Here is a 20,695-nt window from a genome sequence, read left to right on the forward strand (position 1 = left end):
CGTCTACATGAGACACGATTGGCCGAGACACTCTGTCCAGTGTATTTCTGCCTTGTGTCTAGGGAATGTTAATTGGATACAAATATAACACAAATAAAGTGGCTAAATACTTACCATTCACTATGTATTTATATGTGATATGCTACTTATCACTGTTACAAAACAAATGTGCTTTGGCTGATTAAATAAATTTAAGATCATTTGGCTAAACACTTTGATTGGAAGAATTACACCCCTGTTTTTCCATGCCATCATTTAAATTCATATTTATCTTTCATCGACTAAAAAGGCAAAAGTCTTTTATTGAACATTTATCACAGCAAAAAAGACAATGCTTTCAAAAATGCTGCTGCCGAGACACCAAAATAACTACACACAATTGTAGGCAATAAGCTCTACAATAAGCTGGGAACGTCCGTGTTATTTACCTGACATTGAACCAAATGCTAAACATGTTTAAAAGACTAAGCTTTAGGTAAATATACACAAGAGGAACAAACAGCAGGGAATCCAGAGCTTCTAAACACAGATATCCTCAATGACAAACTCCCTTAAATATTTACAATAAAGTGACTGTTTTAGATGAGGTTTAATCATTAGTGTGTCTAACATGAAACAGTCATGTTTGGCTATTTTTAAAAGCAGAAAATTAGGTAATTTTAGATATCTGAAAGGTGCATAATTCATCAGTAAAAACGACAATAATAATTTGATAGTTTTAAATATGTAAATATAGTTAAGATTTTTCCCTTCCTTATGCAGTCTACAAACTACAAACATTAAATAGTGTGGAAAACACACACCTGGAACTGGAACCTGGTTAAAATGATCACAGCAGAGACTAAAACACTTATTTGCAAATTATTTTACTGGCATTCAATTAAGGCAACCATTTGATATACCAGCATCACAAACACCAATTTATTATGCCCCTAAGAGACCTTAAGTAGGCAGATAAAAGCAAAATAAATGTGTAAATTTCAGACCTAACGTGCATCTCGGATTACACAAGATTCTGTACATTAGCACGACTGATGAGTTTATGCGAATGACAAGAAGAACCTAATTTAACAGAACTATAAATCAAATATCTTACAGGGTGGTTCTGCTCAATTGATTAGCATGGTCCCTAGCATAAACACACCATATTTTAATGCACATAAATTTTATAATAGAAAAATATTTTCTTTATGGATGAAACACAGGCTTATTAGTATAGTTGGGAACGTCATATACATCTTCCATATCACTAGGGCATATGTGAGATTTGCGTTTAAGAATCAAGTAACATCATTTTGCAAGTATTTAGTCTGAATAGAACAATCAAGGTAGTTCAATCTGGTCAGGTCCATGGATTCAAAAATGAAAAACAGCTTGGAGGTATATCTCAAAGCTCAGACAACCCACCCTTTATAATGTGAGTGAATGGGAATCATCATAACTGCAGATTTGTCATTCATTTGATTCATAATATTATTCTGCTCATCCCAGAACAATTAGAGTCACCTTAAAATTACATGTATAGAATTTTATATACAAATGCTGTAGCAAGGAGTTTTTTTTCTTCTCCTGCTCATAGTTATATACCTTCTTTCTTCAAGATGGTGCATATCCACAGTTCAGTCAACTGTCCAGTACAAACATTTAGAAAAAGGTTTCTCTGCACAGGGGGCATGTGGATTTGTTGCTTGATGTGAACCATTTATACTGAAATGAGGAACCAAAGCAAAGATTAAAAAAACAACATGTACATGTAAATAAGTTTTACTAAATAAAGTTAATAAAGTAAACTACACTTTTTAAGAAGACACCCTGCGAAAAAGTACTTTCTACCTGCTAACAAATGTAGTCATTTCCCATTTCTCACTACATTTCCTTAGCCACGTTTAGGTGGCGCAGCAGGCTATTATGCCAGTCCACTATCAGCCCACTCTCATGCTATCAGCTGGCCGGGTGTCTACACAGACATGACTGGCTATGACTGTGAAGGATTGGCTCCCCGTGCAGGGTACTGCTGCCCTGCGGCCAGTGTTTTCTGGTAGAACCGGACCTGCCACGACCCTGATCAGAAAAAAAAAAAATTTCCTGTGCCATAAGCATGACCCCAACACTGGCCAATGAGAGCTACAGACTAGTGCCGTCTTCTCCAAAATATGTGCAGTCACCTGACCAGCAGTGGACACTAGCAGAAAGCCACACCTGTGTGTACCTCCCTCTGCGTTCACAGAATTGGTTGGGAGTTTTCCTCAGTTACCTGAGTCGTGTTTTTAGCTGTTTTACACGACATTTTGATGAAGCGTTTGCTAACTGAATTGCCGTAGGATTTCTAGGATGCCTCCTATTTCAAATTAAGAAGTAAACATGAGGCCCTTGAACACTACGCGAATAAAAAATTGCTCAACACAAACCTTAAATTTTACAGCAAATTTCATATTACACAGGAAAAAGACTCATTTAATGATTCGTGACGCAGTTTTCACGGCCGTGAATTAGGTAGGGCCTTAATAACGATGTACTAAATGGCATAATACTTACCAAACACGCTGAGTGGAACTTCTTTTTACATGTGCGACAGGCTTTCTTGGGAAGTGAATAGTTGGAACCGTGGATGACAGAGAAGCAGATCATGCAGTCCTCCACTCCCTCGAAGCGCTTATCAACGTTATTCTTCCACAGAGACAGTCCTTCCATGATACTGCCGTTCTACACAAAGTACACGAAGCACGTAAAGTAGTTTTTAATGCATTAAGCCACGCAGCGTCTAAAATTTTAAGTGAAGGTACAATCATTTGAGTACACTTAAGTGTAATAGAGTTCTTGTGATGATTTCCCAAGGAACTGTGCAGCTCATACCAACATTTAGAGCTAAACAATTATCATTAAACATCAAACTGCTGTATAATTGCACTAACCACACAGAAAAAAATTTAGCCATAAGTATGAATAAACATTTCAATACTTAACTGAGCAGCTGCAGATTAGTTTTGTAATCTATTTCAACATCTATGAGAACAGTTATAGCATTTCTGCAAAACCTCTGAAGAATTCTGATCTGACTGCTCATATGAAAAAAGCATCTAAAATGATTCTGAAAATTACTAATTCATGTTACATGAAAACAAAGGGATTTAACTGGTAATCAGCAGACATATTACTTGACCAAAAGTATGTGGACCCTTTTCCTGCCTATTAAGTTCATATGTTTTAGCCAGGCATATAAAATGTACTAAATAAAATATATGCTCCCAATTATGTGGCAGTAGTTTGGTGAAAGCCCTTTCTTGTGCACAAACTGAGATCCATAGACACAGCCCATAACTCAATCCCAATGAACACCTCTGGGATGAATTGGAACGAGCGAGCTGGGACTTCTCGTCTAACATTAGTACCTGACTTCACAAATGTTCTTTTAACTTAATAGGCACATACAGACAAACAGACAGATGGACGAACAAACACTAGATATTTATTAATACCTTAACTGCCCCCCAGATTTAAATAATATGACAACAGAAGCAGCTTTCGCCTGCAGTGTGTGAACCTAATTGTTTTATATTCCTCAAAGGTTTGGTGTGAAAAGAACTGTAATATTTTGTGCTGCTTGTTATACCTGATGTGTAAGGTAAGTGCTGAGTTGCAGCATCCAATTGCGCCACTGCTGAACCGCCACTCCGACCCTGCGGCCGCTCTCCACAGTGATGGAGCCCAGAGGATAGTTCTGAGGTAGCTGAATCACTAACTCAATAAAGATGTCATCCACAGAGTACGTCGCTATAACCTCTCGGGTGGCCGAACGCGCTTTAACCTGCAATCACAAGCATTTCACATAGAAGTAAGTTTAAACACAGCAGCTCTTTTAAAACTCTACTACTGAGCTGCAAAGCAAATCTTTTATAATAAAACACGATCAATTATCAAACACTGTCTGTGACAATTAAACTGAACTAAATGCACTTCAAAATTATTTGGATCACTTTCATATCAACAATGAATACCCTACCAATGCTACACTGTATCGCACATGTTTGTACAGAGGCTGTGTTCCAAACAGCAACTAAATTACTTTACTGTAGACCCTACTCACTTGTTATAGAGAGTAAGCTAGGTGGCTCAGTGGGATAATCCGCTAGCACACCAGCCAGAGATTCTGAGCTCCCAAATTCGAATCTCAGCTCTGCTACCAGTCGCCCTCTAGCTGGACGCCCTCTAGAAGGCACAGTTGGGTAGTGCTCTTGCAGCAGAAAAAATTGGCCTCCAATCTGCAGCAGGGATAACTACACCCCTTAGTTCAAACGGACTAAGGGGTGGGGTTATCAACGCTGTGTAAGGACCTTGGTTGCCCATGACACCTGTACAGAAAGTGGAGGAGCTGAGAAATTGGGGCGTGGCTCTCTGTATGCAAAGCTGACCTCAACGCAAATCCACCAAGTATGGGAGAATAAGAAGGGCTAGGTGGACTGTGCATGTATCAAAGGGAGTGTGTTTCAGGCAAATTTACATGCTCCTTGGACACCAGTGGGGTCCCCCAGCAGTGGACTGGCTATGCTAACTTGTGAGAAAAAGGGGAAAATGCTTAAAAAAACTAAAATTCTGTCTGTGTTTACAGTGCATATTCTTATAGGTCCGCATTGTATTGGATTACAATTACATTCTGGAGACAAAAATACAAAAGGTTAAAAAAAAACATTAAAACTAATGTAATGCTTATGATTATTTAAAGCCTAAAAAGAGCTGACATCAGACTACCCCTAATATTACACAAAATCAATCATTTGGTGTTCCACCAGCTTCTAATTCATGCCAGTAGTGTTCTGATGGCTTGTGAATTATGTTTTATGTAAACTATTGACAACTGTATACACTAAGAAAAATTCCTACCGTCATGCTGTCAAAGGTCTGCGTGCTGGACTGGACTGAGGCAATCTCCTGGGCCGACAGCACGCTGCTCACATATTTACTGGTGAATTTGTCTACAGTGCTCACTACACGCTTCTCCTGACTGTTCCACCACAGACGCACCATCGCTGGCAGGTCCTTCAGAGCACTGTAGTACACAGAGCAGGCCAAGTGTGGAACCTCAGACTGCAAGCATTGCTTTTCTGTCAAATAAGAAATCACACACGTTGTGAGAAAAATAAGGCTACTTATTTTGTGATCAACCAATAAAAGGAGCTTTTTTTCTATTTTTTTTTTTATTCATCTTGCAATCTTGTCATATCCAGTTACCCAGGTGTATCTCCTAAACTGCTGTAGATCCCCACCCTGATGTAAATCAAATTTGAAATTGTGTGCATGTACGAACCTACGACATATATGAAATAGTAAAGCAGAAAGAAACGAGCCTATTAAATAAACCTAAATGACAGCAGTGTTTGTACTTACGCTGCAGGGAAAGTGACAGACTCTCAGTGAAGAAGCTTTTGGTCTCTCTGCTGACTGAATCTATGGGCTGTCCAGGGAGCATTGGGTTCTCCGGCATGAGCCGAAAAAGATGAAGTAACAGCTTGTGCAGTGAACGACTCCTCTTTAAATGCAAAGAGTACTGGACACGTAGCTGTTCCACAAGACGACAACATCCATAGAAATAAAAAGTCATACATTCCAAACATTAATGCACATCCAGAGTACACATACGAGTAAAACGTAAAGACTATCTGGGTGACTTTGGCCAATCTCATACCTGAGAAGGTGCAGCTTTGAAAAAGGTGAGAAGCAGTTTCCAAGCCAACAGATATCCCAGAATGCAACAGTGCTCCATGCTGAGGGGCTGCACAACAGCAAACTCGCCCACCTGTACATTACCCAAAATATTCTCCAACAGCTCCTCTGTGGCTGTGAGTATTCTCATTATTGCAGCTGGAGGAGGCCTTGAAAAGAAACACACAAATACTAACGTTACAGCTTTACCTAGTTCAACTGTTTACGTCTTGTTTTCTATCTGTTAGAAATATGCAAGTTTAAACGTCAGTAGATGCATATTTCTGCACTTGAAACACACAGACACAAATGCAGGAGTAATATATAAAAAACATACTGTAGAATATGTGTGTATATGTGCTTAAGGTTAATAAAACAAAGCAAACAGTCTCACAGGGATGGCTCTTTGTCATCTTCATCTTCAGATTTGGCATTGGCACTTTCATGGTCACTTTCTGGTAGTAAAGGCATCACCCTGAGAAAACATTTAGATCCAATATTCAAATGATCAGAGGACAGTAGCATACCCACATGATTCTACATGCAGGGTAATGCTAATAATTAGCTAGACAGGCTGTTAGCTGTTACTAAGACTTGCTTCTAAAGGAGCAGATACCAGTCCTGCTGCTGGGTTGATACCCCTTTGAACATGTCACTTCCTTACTTGTGAAGTATGTGGTAGACAGCGAGCTGCAGTGGCCGGCTCTTGAACAGAAGCAGTGGTGTGAGTGTGTTGAGCAGCGTCTGCAGGGCATCGGGCAGGTTGCTTTTTTGGTCAGCCACAAAACGAGCTGGCAGTGTGTTGTGTGTGAGCAGCTGGACAGGAATATGCGTGAGAGCTTCACCCACTGCCTCCACCACAGCCACGGGAAACGTCAGCTCATCCGGCTCTGAGAACTCCACTGCGGAGAACGACACACAGAGTTCATATTAATTTTAAATGAAAGCTACAGAGCTGGAACGTTTTACCGGTTGATGACTACATTAAACAGGACCTACCAGGAATTTTGACTAACAGGGGCAGGAATAAGGAGTGGATTCCCTCCACAAAGAACTCCTGCCATTCTGAGTTGAGCTCCGATGGCAGCTTCTCGACCACGCCAGCAGGCATGGCTGTAAAGAGCTCAGTCAGGGAAACAATTAGCTCACAGTTAGCAAGCACAAACTGCTGCACCCATGGATTCCAGAAAGCCCTGCTGCTCTCACTGGCAGTCTATGGACAAAAACACAACCACAAACACAAGCATAGTGGTAATTAATTAGCTGTAAACTAGAGCTTTGAGAGCTGGAGCTTTCGAAAAAAACAAAATCTGTCAACCAAAATCTGCTAGTGATGCTACACAAAACATCTCACCTCCAACCAGGCCATCATAGAGCAGAGAAGGAAGTCCCAGTGAGTACTGTCGAGAACTGTGGGTGAATGCTTCACTACCCAGCACAGAAATCGCATCATCTCTACACACAGGGACAGCTGTGGCGAAGTTGCTTTGCCCAGGTCACTGTTAATGGAGAAATACAGAGGCGCAAGTAAAGCATACAGAAATCTAACCTCATTAAAAAACCGAAGTAATAAGTTGTAAATGTCTGCCCCAGCATGGTTTTTGTGGTGCATAGGGTGGTTAAGCATCCCTCCAAGGAGAGCAAATTACCCTAGTCTACTATCGCTGGGATCCAGGGTTCTCTAGTGGGGCTCTCAGCCGGTCAGGAATCTACGTACAAACATGATATGCTATGTCTGAGGAAGGGTGGCCGAGTACCCACGATGAAATTAGTATCCTGTCCAGGGTGTGTTACTATATTGCACCCAGTGATTTCAGGGAAACCGAACCCACCACAACCCTGATCAAACCAGTGGTAATTCACAGAAATGAAATAAAGAAAAAAATGGATTGCTCACTGAGCTTTATCATATAATGACACTGCTAATGTCAAAAACAGCAGCTCTTCCAGATCTTAAGAAAAGTGTTTTATCATATCCGTCTGTTACACCGTTAATGACTTATAAAACTGAGACAAGGTGAGAAAATGCCCACAGGTTTAATTCATTTGTTGTCAAGGTCTAAAGAACTAAAATGTTAGCAATACTGATGGCATTTTGGGAGACACGAGCAACAGCATGGCTGTGGGGGATTTAAAAAGTGAACAGTTTGGATCATGACATAGAAAAGAAAGATTCACAAATCATTTGTTTCTAAAACACCAACAGCAACCCACCGGTTAAAAAGAAACCAATCCTCTTTGCTGTTTCGCCACTCCAGCATGGTGGCTATGACAGCCAGCAGAATCTCCTCCTCAAAAGGAGTCTCAGTCTGCAGACAGCTGTGCAGAACGGCCAAACACGCCCAAACACCTGGAAACAAACATACCTGAGTAACTACTCATACTCTAATGCAATTTAGTACAAACGCAGAAACGCAGTCCCATGTGTTTCATTAGCACTTACACTATAGCTAAGAGTCTGTAGCTTCTGGAAAGCTTAAACTAATGAGCATACACTCAGTGAGCACTTTATTAGGCACATCTATGTAGAAGGTACAATTATCAATTGTTATATAAGATACCTACCATACAGATGAACTTGTGTGTATGCAATTACTGACTGTAGCTCATATGTTATTTTGTACACTTTGCCCCTAACTGGATACCATTTAACAATCAAAAGAGCCCCCCTGCCTCCCACTGACTAGTTGTAATTTGGATGGTGGATCATTCTCAGTCCTGTAATGACACCAACATGGTAATGATCTGGTAGTGTGTAGTACCGGTATCAGCTGCAGCAATGTTTTGGGATTTTTTAAACATATTAATGTCAGTGCTGGGAGCAGCCTGGTGCTCCAATCAAAAACATAAAGCCAACAGCACCCTGTGATCAGAATGTGTCCACTACTAAAATACCTGCCAGAAAAAGAAAATAGCTGTAGTCTCTAACTATACATCTACAACCAGTGCTTGATGAGTGTACATTTTTAGGTATACCAACAGTAAGAGATAATAATCTTACTTTCAGCACAGTCTTGTTTTTTTTCCTGCCAGTTCAGCAGTTCAGCAATGGACAGTGCAACAAGTGCCTCTCTTTCTGTAGTAGCCAGATATGGACAGAGCACCTGGATAGTGTTTAAATTTTTCTCTGACAGAGGGAAGAAACTAAAACATACACAAACACACACAAAAGAGAAAAAAAACACATCAACCTTTACAGTTTTGATAATATTTTTAGACTCTCATAGTTAATGCAGTTTGATTAAACAGGATCTGCTATGAAATAGCTTAATTTTAGGAATGGCACCACTATTAGCACTGTGGTTTTGGGGTTTTTTAATGCCACATCTGCCCATTGGCCATGTTCATGGCATGAAAAGTTATGAAAAGAGTTTAATATGTAAAAGAAAAGTGTCACAATTCTGCTGTAGGGCTGTGCGGTATATCGTAAATATCGATATATTCTATAGTATTGTCCAAAGGTTTGTACTTCTCTCACCTTTCCACATTATCATAGAGACCCTTAATGGCACTGCAGACAGGTTTGGAATTCCGAATGTAGCTTTCCAGAGTCAGGGACCAGAGGGCACCCTCTTCTCGTGATCTGAGATTTGAGGAAACACAACATTTCGGATTCATTGCACTCATTAAAAACTCATTTAACACGCTGGCAATTAAGAGAGGTCATCCAGACATGCAAACATGGATGTTGGTAATTAATGACACTCAAATTAAAAATTAATCAATGTTAACGAACAGGAGCAAATTAGAATGTGAGATGAGATAAATGAGTTCACCTTGTGAACAGGGTTTCTAGAAGTCCAACTCTGGCTGAGTTCTCTGTGTGTGGCGTCATAGCTATGTCCCAGTCTTTGAGCAGTTTGTGATAATCGGACACCATGGCAGGGCTGTCTGCCATCTCCTCACACCACTGCAGTGCATAAAGGATTTCTGCCACTATACATAAAACATACAGACATCTGAAGTCATAAGCATATTTATTTTTAGACTAACGTTGCCAAAAGTCATATTTCAATAGCAGCCAACAATGCACAGTAGTGCATCGTCCTTAGTTGAAATCCAGAATCTATTGAAAATCTGTTGTCTCTGAATTCATTAAGGAACCAGGAACTGGTCCATCTTGTATCAGTGTTAGTCCTCACCTGTGTAGCTGAGATCAGGCAGCTCTGATGTCTCTGTCTCCACCTGTTGTTCATCCACAGGTACTGCAGTGAAGATAATCTTTCCCAGCAAAGCGCTGACACAGAGGTGTACGGGGAGTCTGCCAAGTGCCTTCACCTTCCACACTTCCACACAGGGACACTCACAATTCGCTCTCAAACATCCATGCAGTATGGGACGCTTTACCCACTGCAATAAAGACGGTATTTAGCAGGTGTTTATAGCTGCACACATTACTTACATAAAAATGCAAGGTAAACAAGCTGTATAGCTGGGAGGCATCTATACCACAGATGTTCACAATGCATGCAATTAAGAATTAAGGGCCTTGCTTAGGGGTCCAACTGTGGCAACTTGGCAGTGGTGTGGCTTGAACCAGCGACCTTTAGATTTAAAGGGCAGTTATAGCTCAGTGGTTAAGGTACTGGCCTGGTTATCTAATCATGATGCTTTTGGAAACAGTGCACACAAGACAAATGTACCCTAGATAGAGTGCCAAAACTGTGCAGGACATCATACATTCACCCATATCTCTGGGCAATTTAAACTAGCTTGTCCTAATACAATAGGACAATAAAAACTGTGATTGGCTGTGTACCTGAGAGGGCAGGGCCTGTCTGAGTGAGGTCCACTCCTCATCTGTAGGAGTAAGGCAGCAGATGAACTGAGATACCAGATTTCCCCCCGGCTGGGCCGAGACCACTGTTTCGGTCATAGTCTGGACCGCCTGTACCAGCACCTGAAGACTGAACAGAGCATAGACATGATCAAACCACAGAGAACACAAGAGTGAAATGTGGCATCACAAATAACATAACAGCTGTGATTCCACCGGAGACATGAGGCAAAAACACATGACCTACTGTTTTGCTAAGTTTACTACATGGTCAAATCAACTGAATGGCATTAAAACAATGGTGTGTGGTACCTTTTTACATTAAGGCTAGAGGTGAGAAGTTGGTTCTTGACCCAGACTGCAGCACTGTGGAGGAAGGTGCCCTTTGTTAGGCCAGCACCAAACTGGGTGACCAGTGAGTACACACCAGCAGTGTATGTATTTTTTAGCTTCTGCAACAAAGCATCTAACACACAAGACAAACACACAAAAATCATTTAATGTTGGGTTGCGCATAAATAGAGCTAGTTTGCCCAGACCTCTTAGACTGAGCCATGTTACAATAAAAAGTGTAGAAAGCCAGTGTAGATCACTGATTTTAAAACCTTAAAGCAGCTTCAGCTCATATATCATCTATACCAGGGGTACTTACAGGGAAGTGAATTTGAGCCAAAGTCTTCCAAATAATCAAAACAAAATTATGAGCACTGACTTTTTCTGACACATTATTTACCACATTGTGTCAGTAACTAAAGAACTACCTGAGAGGTGTGTTTGCGTCGGGTCCTGGGCACACAGCCGGAAGATGGTGAGCAGCAGCTCCTCAGCGGCGGCCAGGACGAGGCAGCCTTTCAGCGAAGAGAAGAAGTTAAAAGCCACATCTGATATGAAGGAGACCAGTGGTTCCATGTTACCAGCGTCAGACATGCCCTTCGCCTCTGACAGTGTAGCATGCAGCAGTGCAATGATCTGCTCCACATACGCCTTACCAATCAGAGATTCTAAAGGGAAGAAACAAAAGACAGTGAACTGATTCAATAAACTGGATACATAGAGGAAAGATCTAAGCTGGGTAAAGGTGGCTTCAGTAACAGGGTTGCAAGATTATCTTTTACCCGCAGTTAGAGCTCAAGTACAAAACCTAAACAACAGGTGTTCAGTCTGTCCTTGTGGGCTATTCTATCCACTCAAAATTAAATCCGCAACACAATAGTGTACAAAAAGTCAAGGGGTCTGAATACTTTCTGAATCCACAGTAAATGGGCAGTTTGTCAGTGTGCGTGTTACCATTATTGTGTTGCTGAGAGAGCGCCAGACTGATGAGCGGCCAGCTGTGGTCGTGCTGGGTCACGCTGGAAGAGTTGGAGGGTGAACCTTTCAGCCAAATGGCGCACAGTTCACCAGCCAGACCTACCAAGCGCTCACCCAACACTGAGCCTTTCAACCATCCTGCACACATCTCCAAACAACCAGCATCAGCACATGCCTGACACACAAGAACAGAAATATTAAATAAAAAATTTTGTTTACTGATTTGAACACGTTTATTGAAAAAAAAAAAAAACACTAAAATAATACAAGTTTGATGCTGTTATGGCCACAAATGCAAACTTGATATCAATGCACCTGATTTTAAATGATATGCCAAACAATCTGATAGTCAGATGTCCATATTCTTGATTATATATATAGTATATAATAAGTTTCATATATGAAACAAACAGTATGTAAATCTTTAAGTACCTAAGGATTATTTCTTTTAAACTTGATGTTAGTGTTAATGCCTAGATTATTTTCAACTTTTAATACGAGTTCTAAATCTGAATGAGTTTTTGATCTACACATGACTCACTGCAAAGGGCTGCGTCAGCTAGTGATTTTTCTTAAGCCCTCTCGCCTTGACTTTCCATTACAGAAAAATAATGCTGCATTTTGTTACCATTACAAGCCTGGCGGTGACGTCAAATTGCGAGCAGACATAAAAGAATAGCTCTAGTAGATGGAGAAATACTGTTTGATATTGAACAAAACAGGTATTAGGAAAGCTCACAAATTACATAACTGGCTACAATTACCAGCAGAAGGGCTTCGAAAATACTTTGAAAACACTTTTCAGCAGATGTGTGGGTTTGTGCATTAGTAAAAGAAATTTTCCTTCTGCCTTAATAACACACTGCCCTTTTTTTTTGACGTACATCACATGGGCAAATGTATGAGGACACAAACACGTCTGTTTGTGGTTGTATATCTAATTCCAAAACAAAACTATTATTATACTGTTAAGTCTTCCGTTGCTGTTTTGAAATCAGCACTGTTTTAAAAGTCTTTCCACTGTCAATCCAATTAGGAGCATTAATATTGTCAGACATTCAAAATAAGGCAATAAGGCATCTTACAGTCAGCATTACATTTACTTTAAAGGTTTTGGGTTAGTCACTTAGGCTCTAACAGGAAAGGGTCCCTCCCTAACTGTTGCCACAAAGTTGACAGCACACTTTACAAGCAATGTTACTTTACTTGAACTGTATCTGTATGAGACATCGTTGTCCTGGCATCCACCAAATCCAGAGTCCATCACCTTTGGAAAGCGCTTCCACTGCTCCAAGGTGCAATAGGAGTGTGCTTTACACCACTCTAGCATTGCACATAATGAACCCTTGAACACTAACAAATGTTAAATTTGCATCTAAAGGTTTGGAATTAATAAACTCATGAGGCTGTGATGCTTATCTACTCTACAATCCATTTTACTGCTACTGTGGCAGTGGGTGTGGTCCAAACATACCCTGTCCAAACATACCTTTTGGATGATCTGTAGAATTACACCCCATTTCAGGTCTACCTACAAAAAGAAAAACAAAATAATATGAGAGCAATGAAGCATGAAATATTTACTACAATAACATTAAATGGCTGTATAGGGTTATACTATGCCTGTAAGGGTTATAATAATGGGCATAATGAACTTATTAATACTAGGTTGCCATTCAGTTTTGTTCTTAGACTGCTCCTGAATATTTAGGCTGCCAGAGCGGATCATTCTGGTCCACATAACTAATTTGGCACAGTTTTTAAGCTCAATGACTTGTAATTCTTTTTTTTACAGGCTGGACCTATATGTTATCAAAGTCTGTCATGAGGGAGATGACCTTTTACATTATTTACATTATGGTTTATATGGCATGTTAATAAAGAGAAGGAAATACTGTAAAATACATTTCTTTAGTTACTTCACTCAGGTAGTGCTGCAGACTTCACTGGAACTTTGCTAGCAGTAATATATTAGTACAGCTTTAGGGATGCTCAGTCAGTCTATTTGATCCCACAGAGCACAAACAAGTACATCAGAAAACTGTTGAAAATCTCAGAGAGGAAGATGATGACCACTGAGTAATTTTACAATATAGTAAAAAAGTAACAGATAAGTTACTGTGGCATGATTGTTGGTGCAATACAGACCATGTGTTTTCTAAAACTGCTGGTCTCCAGGGGTTTAGGCATAACGGTCACTACAGTTTATCCAGAATGGTACAATAAAAAAAAAAAGACATCTATTAAGCGGCAGTTCGGTCGACAGAAATGCCTTGTTAATGAAAGACTTCATCAGACAGACGGTTTTTAAGCAATACAGAGCTTTCAGGGAACACAGCAATAATCTGATACAAGCTTGCACATACACAACGACCATAGGGGGTTGGTATATTGGGGGATTTGGATTAAATTATACACTTCTATATTTTGTAATAGGAATGGCTGAATATCTAACCCTTCTAAAATATAATGAATGTGATTTTTTTACTTTTGTATAAAATGTACTATATATTTTATTATACATACGGTGATGTGGTTGAGGATGAGAGTCTGTTCTGCTCTTGAATCGCAGCATTTCAGGGCACTAAACACCATGTCCACTAGAAATTCTGTATCCTTCCTATCGTCCTGCCTGAGCCACACCACCACCCTCTGCAGGAGGAAACAGATGGCTGGGTTCCCGAACAATGAACGCAGCTCTGGCTGCAATTCCGCTTCCAGCTTCACATCCTCAGGCTTCAGCAGTGTCTGGAACACTTGAGCTTTTGGGAATGCCTGGAGCAGCAGAGCCAGGAATCGCAGGTGTCTCTCTGAGCAGCGCTCGCTTACATACACCATGTTCAGCTCGGCCAGCTGGCAAACCAGATCCAGCAGGTGGCTGCTTCTCAGGGGAGATTCCTGCATCTCCTGCACCTGTAAGGTCTCCATCTCTGGTGTTTGGCTTAGATTTTCCTCCACTTGGGCCTTCCCTTCCTGCTCCGAGAGGCAGATTTTGACAGCCTTCTTCCGTCTGCACTTTGCGGCGCAGCTGGCTGGGTTGTGCATGATCTGCAGTAGAGAGGCTATGCCCTTCAGTGCCAGCTGCTCCACCTGCGGCTCCTCGCGATCTACCCAGCGCACGCAAAGGCTGCCTAAACCCTCCCAGAAGTCTGCCAGAAGCCTCCGGAATGTGGCGGCCTCGTTCCCGGCTGCTCGCTTCTCCCACGAGACCAGCATCTCTGTGATCTGATGGAAGAGAGGTCCGCTTTGCAAAGCCTGGCTTCCTAGAGCTTTCTCTATCAAAGGCAGGAGCTGGTAAAAGGTAAAAGAAAGAAACGTGCCAAAATTGTTAATACTGTTTGGAATGTTTGACTCAAAAGAACTGTCTACTTAGTCTAAATCTCTTAAAACTAACTTTTTTTCCAGCGACCCACATTTTGTCCATGATTTTCAGGCAACTCAATGCCTCTATACAAGATGTAATAAAAGCTTCCACAAGGGGGGTTCGTGTACAAGCTTATTTAATTTTTTTTTTTCCCTGCTACCTATTTTTTTCATTCTCTTTAAAAAAAAAAACTGAAGTATGGGATGATAATTAATCTTAAGATACATGCTATAGGCCAGGGGTATGTGGAGACCATGAGCTTGTTGGATATCCCACTCTAACAGCATAGGCATTTACATGAAGATGCCTCCCTTTGCAGTTACAGTAGCCTCCATTTTACTAGCAAAGGCTTCCACAAGATTTAAGTTAGAATTTGCTATGTGGACCGACCCAGACATTGCCAATTATGTCTGTATGTAGACGCCCAACTGGCCATTAGCACTGCTGGCGATTCAAACTCTAGATCCCAGCATCAGTGGGCTAGAATAATTTACTGCTGCTCCACCTGAGCTCCCATTATCAAATTTTTCACTTTTGCAATAATTCTTGAAAGATAAGAAATGGCAAGACTGTTTATATAACAATTAAAAGACTGCAGTAGTCGTTACAGAGCATCAAAAAGATGGGTGATGAATATAGATTATGCATTAATGCTAATTTTATTGAACATGACTTTTGCATGTATTTAATAGAATATCAGTTAGGTAGACTCCATTGTTAGTGACACTAGCTGTATAAAACATCAGATGTCTTGACATGATTAACTACAGAGGGGTCATTAACACAGCAGGTGGTTTAAAATCCAAAACCTTCATACAGTCTCACGACTGCTTACCTGCTGTGAGATGAGTGCATTCTGAATGCCTCGCTGCTCCGGCTCCTCTCCTGAATTCTGCAGTAGAAGGAATCGCAGACACTCCATGGTAGCAAAGACGATGGCTGCACATTCGGAAGGACTGCCTAATGCACGCTCACTGGACAGACTAGAGATGATAGCAGTACATATTGGAGTTTTGCTAACAATATGTGATCACATGCAGACCAAATATTTCATGCAGGAATGTTATCAAATGGAGTTATTTTGTATTGAAGTGTTTGAAGTGCTTTTCATTAAATTAGACTGCATCAGCTACCCAACAGTGAAGCTTGGGTGAAAGTAGCATGTAAAAGCTTCCTAAACGTTATAGGTAAAAAATCTTAAGAGGGCCACGACTCAAAGTGAATACACCCACCCACGATCTGAACAATATTTGGATCAAGTACACTGATTACATTCAAAATTATTTAAGGTTACACAACAGTTTCATCAGTGATACAGAGTTTTTGGTAATTACATAGCAATGTGAACACTAAGATTGCCTTACCCTTGTATGATGGAAGAGATAAACGTGTTACAAAAGTCAAGTGTGGGCTCGGTGACCTCTGCTGGCAGTTTGCTGATAAAGGGAAGCATGTTGGGGTGCAGAGCTGTGGCAAGGCCCCTACCCCCATCTTTTAACAGTGCCCACAGCTTGGGTAAAACCCCTTTCCTAGCACTGACATGTGTCCAACAGTCCTGCAGAAAATAAAAGGGAAAAAAAAGAAAGATTTAAGTTAGTCACAAGTGATTACAAATACAGGGCTAAAGACGTATGTGGTACATGCATTCAGTATTTATTATATTGTATAATATTACGTTTTACACACTTTGGTTACATTCATGACAGGACAAGAGTCTGACCTGTATGCTGCTGAGAACATGTAGCACAGCCTCCCACAGTGGCGGAAGGACCATCGGGTCCGAATCATCTATACTGAGGAGCACAGCAGAACAGGCTCGAGGTGCCTCAGCCTGAAGAAGCTGAGGAGTTAATTCACACAGAGCAGCTACTGTCTCGAAGAACGCCCCTCTGAGCTGGAACAGAAAGCAAAGAAGTCCACGGTTAAACTTTAAATAATAACATGGCTCAAACTTGAGTGCAAAACATTAACTCAGTTATCAAAAGCAGTTGGTTGCAAATTTCTTGACTAAAGGTGACAACATATTATTACATTTAAGGGTGCAGTTATTTTTTAAACATAGGTAATATAGGTATTGCATAACATTTTTTCTTTATTAAACAAAATTATCATTTAAAAAAAGTTATGTGATTCTTTATATGTATTATATGATATTTCAGACAAAGATTAGAAATCATTTTATGTAGAAATATGCAAAAATAGTTTTCCGGCTCACCTGTGGGGATTTGTGCTTGCTGTACTTCCAAAACTTAGCCTGTTCAATGATGTGAGCCAGCCGCTGACTACAGGCTTCGTAATCAGACTTGGGTAAAGATGAAAGCAGCTTTTTTAGGGCCAGCAGGGAGCTGGTCAGAACACGCACATATTTGGCCTCTCGCTCCTCCTCTGGCACACTCCTACAAGTTTAGAACACAGATGCGTAATGAAACAAAGCTTTTAAGGAAAGGAATGCCATGACTACTGGGAAAAATTGAGGAGTGCTGGCGTTATGTGACTCCCCAGCTCCACTCTCACAAGCGTTCAGACCAATCCCGGATATCGCATATTGAAGCCGCAGCAGGAAGAGACCCCGTCCAAACTTCCCTTAAACACGGCCTTATTATGCTTATCATGGCCAGCCATGAGGTGGCTCTGCAGTGGCATTTCAGCGTGTTAGACCACTCCACCACATGACAGAAATCAGCTTGGTTAGTATGAGGATGTTAGAATCAGATCAGTATCAGTATTGGACAATACAGAGCTTTACAATTTCTGCATTTAGCAGACGCTCTTATCCAGAGCGACTTACAGAAGTGCTTCCATAGTGAACATTACCTTACTCTAGTTTAAGATACAAATCTGCTGAAACCTTGTTAAAACAGTATTAAATGATAGCTTAACATCTGCCTAAAAGACACTTACTGTGGGTCACTGAGCGTGTCTGCTGTCTCCTTCAACAAATTATCCTGAAGCACCTGAAGAAAACAAAAATAGAAACATGCATGTAACACAGCAAGCGTCAGCTTACGAACAAATCATTAGCTTACATTATAATGATAAAACAAAAGCAGACTTTGACATTGTACTTACATTAAGAACTTCATCTCTGCAGAAGCTGAGAGCCTCTGGCTGTTTGTTGAGGGGGAAGGCAGCCTGAAAGGCAACACTAGCAGCGGATGCAGCAGGAACATAGGTGTCACACTGAGCTATAAGCCAGTGGCCCATTATTCCTTTAAGGTACGGGGCGAGGTTTCGCTTGACTTTCAGAATCAGCTGCTCAAATGCCTGCTGTGTGGCTTCTCGAACTCGTCGGTCATGATCCTAATAGATTATATTTAAATTGATTATGGTGCAGGAAGGCAAAAGTATTAGTTCTGAGTCATTACAGTAAGAGAAAAGTTAATTCATATAAAAGATCATTTGACTCTTACTAGTGATATTTTGCAGTAAATACGCGGCCAATACGGAAGAACCCCTTTTACTGTGTCTGAATCACGCTCTTGACACATAGCTCCAAATTCTTGTACCGCCTGCAAAAACAAACCACCATTTAACCATTTAAGAAGTCACACGGTTTATCTACTGAATGCGGATACATTTCAAATGCTTCCAAAAAGTCTAAAGAAGTAACTTAACACGTATCATTTTTATATCAATTAATTCTTTAAGTTAATTCCAAAAACACAAGACCTGAAGACAAAATAAAAACTTAAACCTTTACCTTTAATTTTGTCACAACGTCTCTCTTTGACAATTTTCTCAACACCAGACGAAAATCTGCATCCACCAGATTGTCTATTTCCTCTGCCCCATGGACTGCAGGCACATATCCTGGGTCATTTGAGGTTGAAATCCCGAATCCAATGAATCCAGGAACGACGCCACTTTCCCGAGCTAATAATTCTGCTGCTCTCCCACTGCTGGATGGCTGAAACAGTCAGAAAAAGAAATGTGGCATACAAAGCAGTGAAATACAAGAAGAGGTCAACACAACCAACTAAAGAAGAACAACGAGCAAATAAAAACAAATGTTTAAACCTTTAATAAATAAGCATAAATCCATTCATTCACTGTTTTACAACCGCTTTATCCTGTTTAGGGTCGCGGTGGGTACAATTCATGGTCAAAAGGTTGGAAACACCCCAGACAGGTCACCAGTACATGAAAGGGCAAACACACACACACACAGAGATACACACACTCACAACTAGGTCAATTTTAGTAGCTCCAATTAACCTGACTGAATGTCTTTAAACTGTGGGAGGAAACCAGAGCTCCTGGAAGAAACCCACACAAACACGGAGAGAACATAATAAGTATTTTACAATCAAACAATAACTAATAGAAGATTCTCCTGTTTTACAACAACAATAATAATAGTAATAAAATAATAGTAATAATGTATTCATACAAAATAATAAAAGAAATGAAAGCTGTTAATGGTGAATAATTTATATAACAAGAAACCAAGTTCATTTCTCTCTATAAAAATGTTGTAAATTACAGGGCAGTTGTAGCCTAGTGGTTATGGGACTGGACCAGTAATCAGAAGGTTGCCAGTTCAAGCCTCACCACTGACAGGTTGCCACTGTTGGGCCCTTGAGCAAGGCCCTCAACCCTCAATTGCTTAGATTGTATACTGTCACAGTCGCTTTGAATAAAAGCGTCTGCTAAATGCCAAAAATGCAAATGTAAATGTAAATTCCCAAAATCCTAAATTCACCCTAATCAGTATTTTAACTTTACTTATAAATAGACAAAATATGTATAATCACACAACGTTCTGACCAAACACTTCAGTTAATTGTCCAAGGTATAAGAGTCCCAGTGGTGGACCCAAATCTTACAGCTTCACTCATTTGTGATCTGTAAAGCTTGGTGAAGCAGGAATTTTGGTGTGGTTATGCTGGACTCCAGTCAAGAGCTGTCCTTATTTACAAATGTGTAAACAATGTGTGCACCCAACTTTTCTGACAACAGTTTAAGGAAGGTCCTTTTCTGTTGTAACATGGAATTGCCCCCATGCACAAAGTGAAGAGAATTTTCGGTTAAACATTTAATCAATATAAGTGCATCATTTTGGAATGATAGCCTAAATGTTAAATGAACCAATATGTTTGTGAGATGCGTTTATCTCTGGTCATAATCTGTGTATGGTTTGTGTATGGTTTATATATGGGATATGCGTGTGAAGAAAAAAAGTGCTCACCTATAGTTAGTCCTATAAGTCATCTTGTTAAGTATTTTAGTATTTTAAAACTGCTTTAACAGAGAAAGAAAGCAGAAAATGTTTATTTATAAAGAAATAAAGTAAAGAAGCAGCTGAGAACAGAACGTCACTGGAGCCACTAACAGCAGCACACTCAACATTACAGCCAGCTAACCATCTAACCAACTACTCCAGCCCACCTAACAATCCATTCCAGCTAAACAAGTCTTCCAACCACTTAATGACGGCTTACCCGAACATTTCCTTTAGTCCTCTGTTTATTTTTACCGCCCATGTTTGTTTTTATTCCGCTTTTATTTGTGTTTTCAGTCCAGCCGGGAGCAGCAGCTAGTTCACT

The 20,695-nt window shown here is 40.4% G+C and overlaps 1 protein-coding gene across 1 annotated transcript; it reads right to left on the reverse strand.

The window, feature by feature from the left end:
* Positions 1–282: 282 nt before the first annotated feature.
* On the reverse strand, positions 283–20,670 carry ltn1 (listerin E3 ubiquitin protein ligase 1). Its single transcript, XM_063014213.1, has 30 exons — positions 20,591–20,670; positions 18,850–19,056; positions 18,560–18,658; positions 18,219–18,449; positions 18,051–18,103; positions 17,365–17,545; positions 16,870–17,043; positions 16,514–16,704; positions 15,985–16,132; positions 14,312–15,076; positions 13,275–13,316; positions 11,762–11,960; positions 11,236–11,475; positions 10,787–10,940; positions 10,457–10,604; positions 9,840–10,047; positions 9,474–9,633; positions 9,176–9,280; positions 8,699–8,841; positions 7,912–8,047; positions 7,052–7,196; positions 6,697–6,910; positions 6,362–6,599; positions 6,092–6,172; positions 5,681–5,867; positions 5,383–5,554; positions 4,879–5,099; positions 3,611–3,805; positions 2,536–2,703; positions 283–1,707 (listed from the first exon to the last, which is right to left on the reverse strand). Exons 1-30 carry the CDS (start codon positions 20,630–20,632, stop codon positions 1,645–1,647), a joined length of 5,310 nt encoding a protein of 1,769 aa, XP_062870283.1. The 5' UTR covers positions 20,633–20,670; the 3' UTR covers positions 283–1,644.
* Positions 20,671–20,695: the final 25 nt, after the last annotated feature.

This window comes from Trichomycterus rosablanca, chromosome 18 (assembly GCF_030014385.1).
Source record: "Trichomycterus rosablanca isolate fTriRos1 chromosome 18, fTriRos1.hap1, whole genome shotgun sequence".
Classification (NCBI taxonomy): Eukaryota; Metazoa; Chordata; class Actinopteri; order Siluriformes; family Trichomycteridae; genus Trichomycterus; species Trichomycterus rosablanca.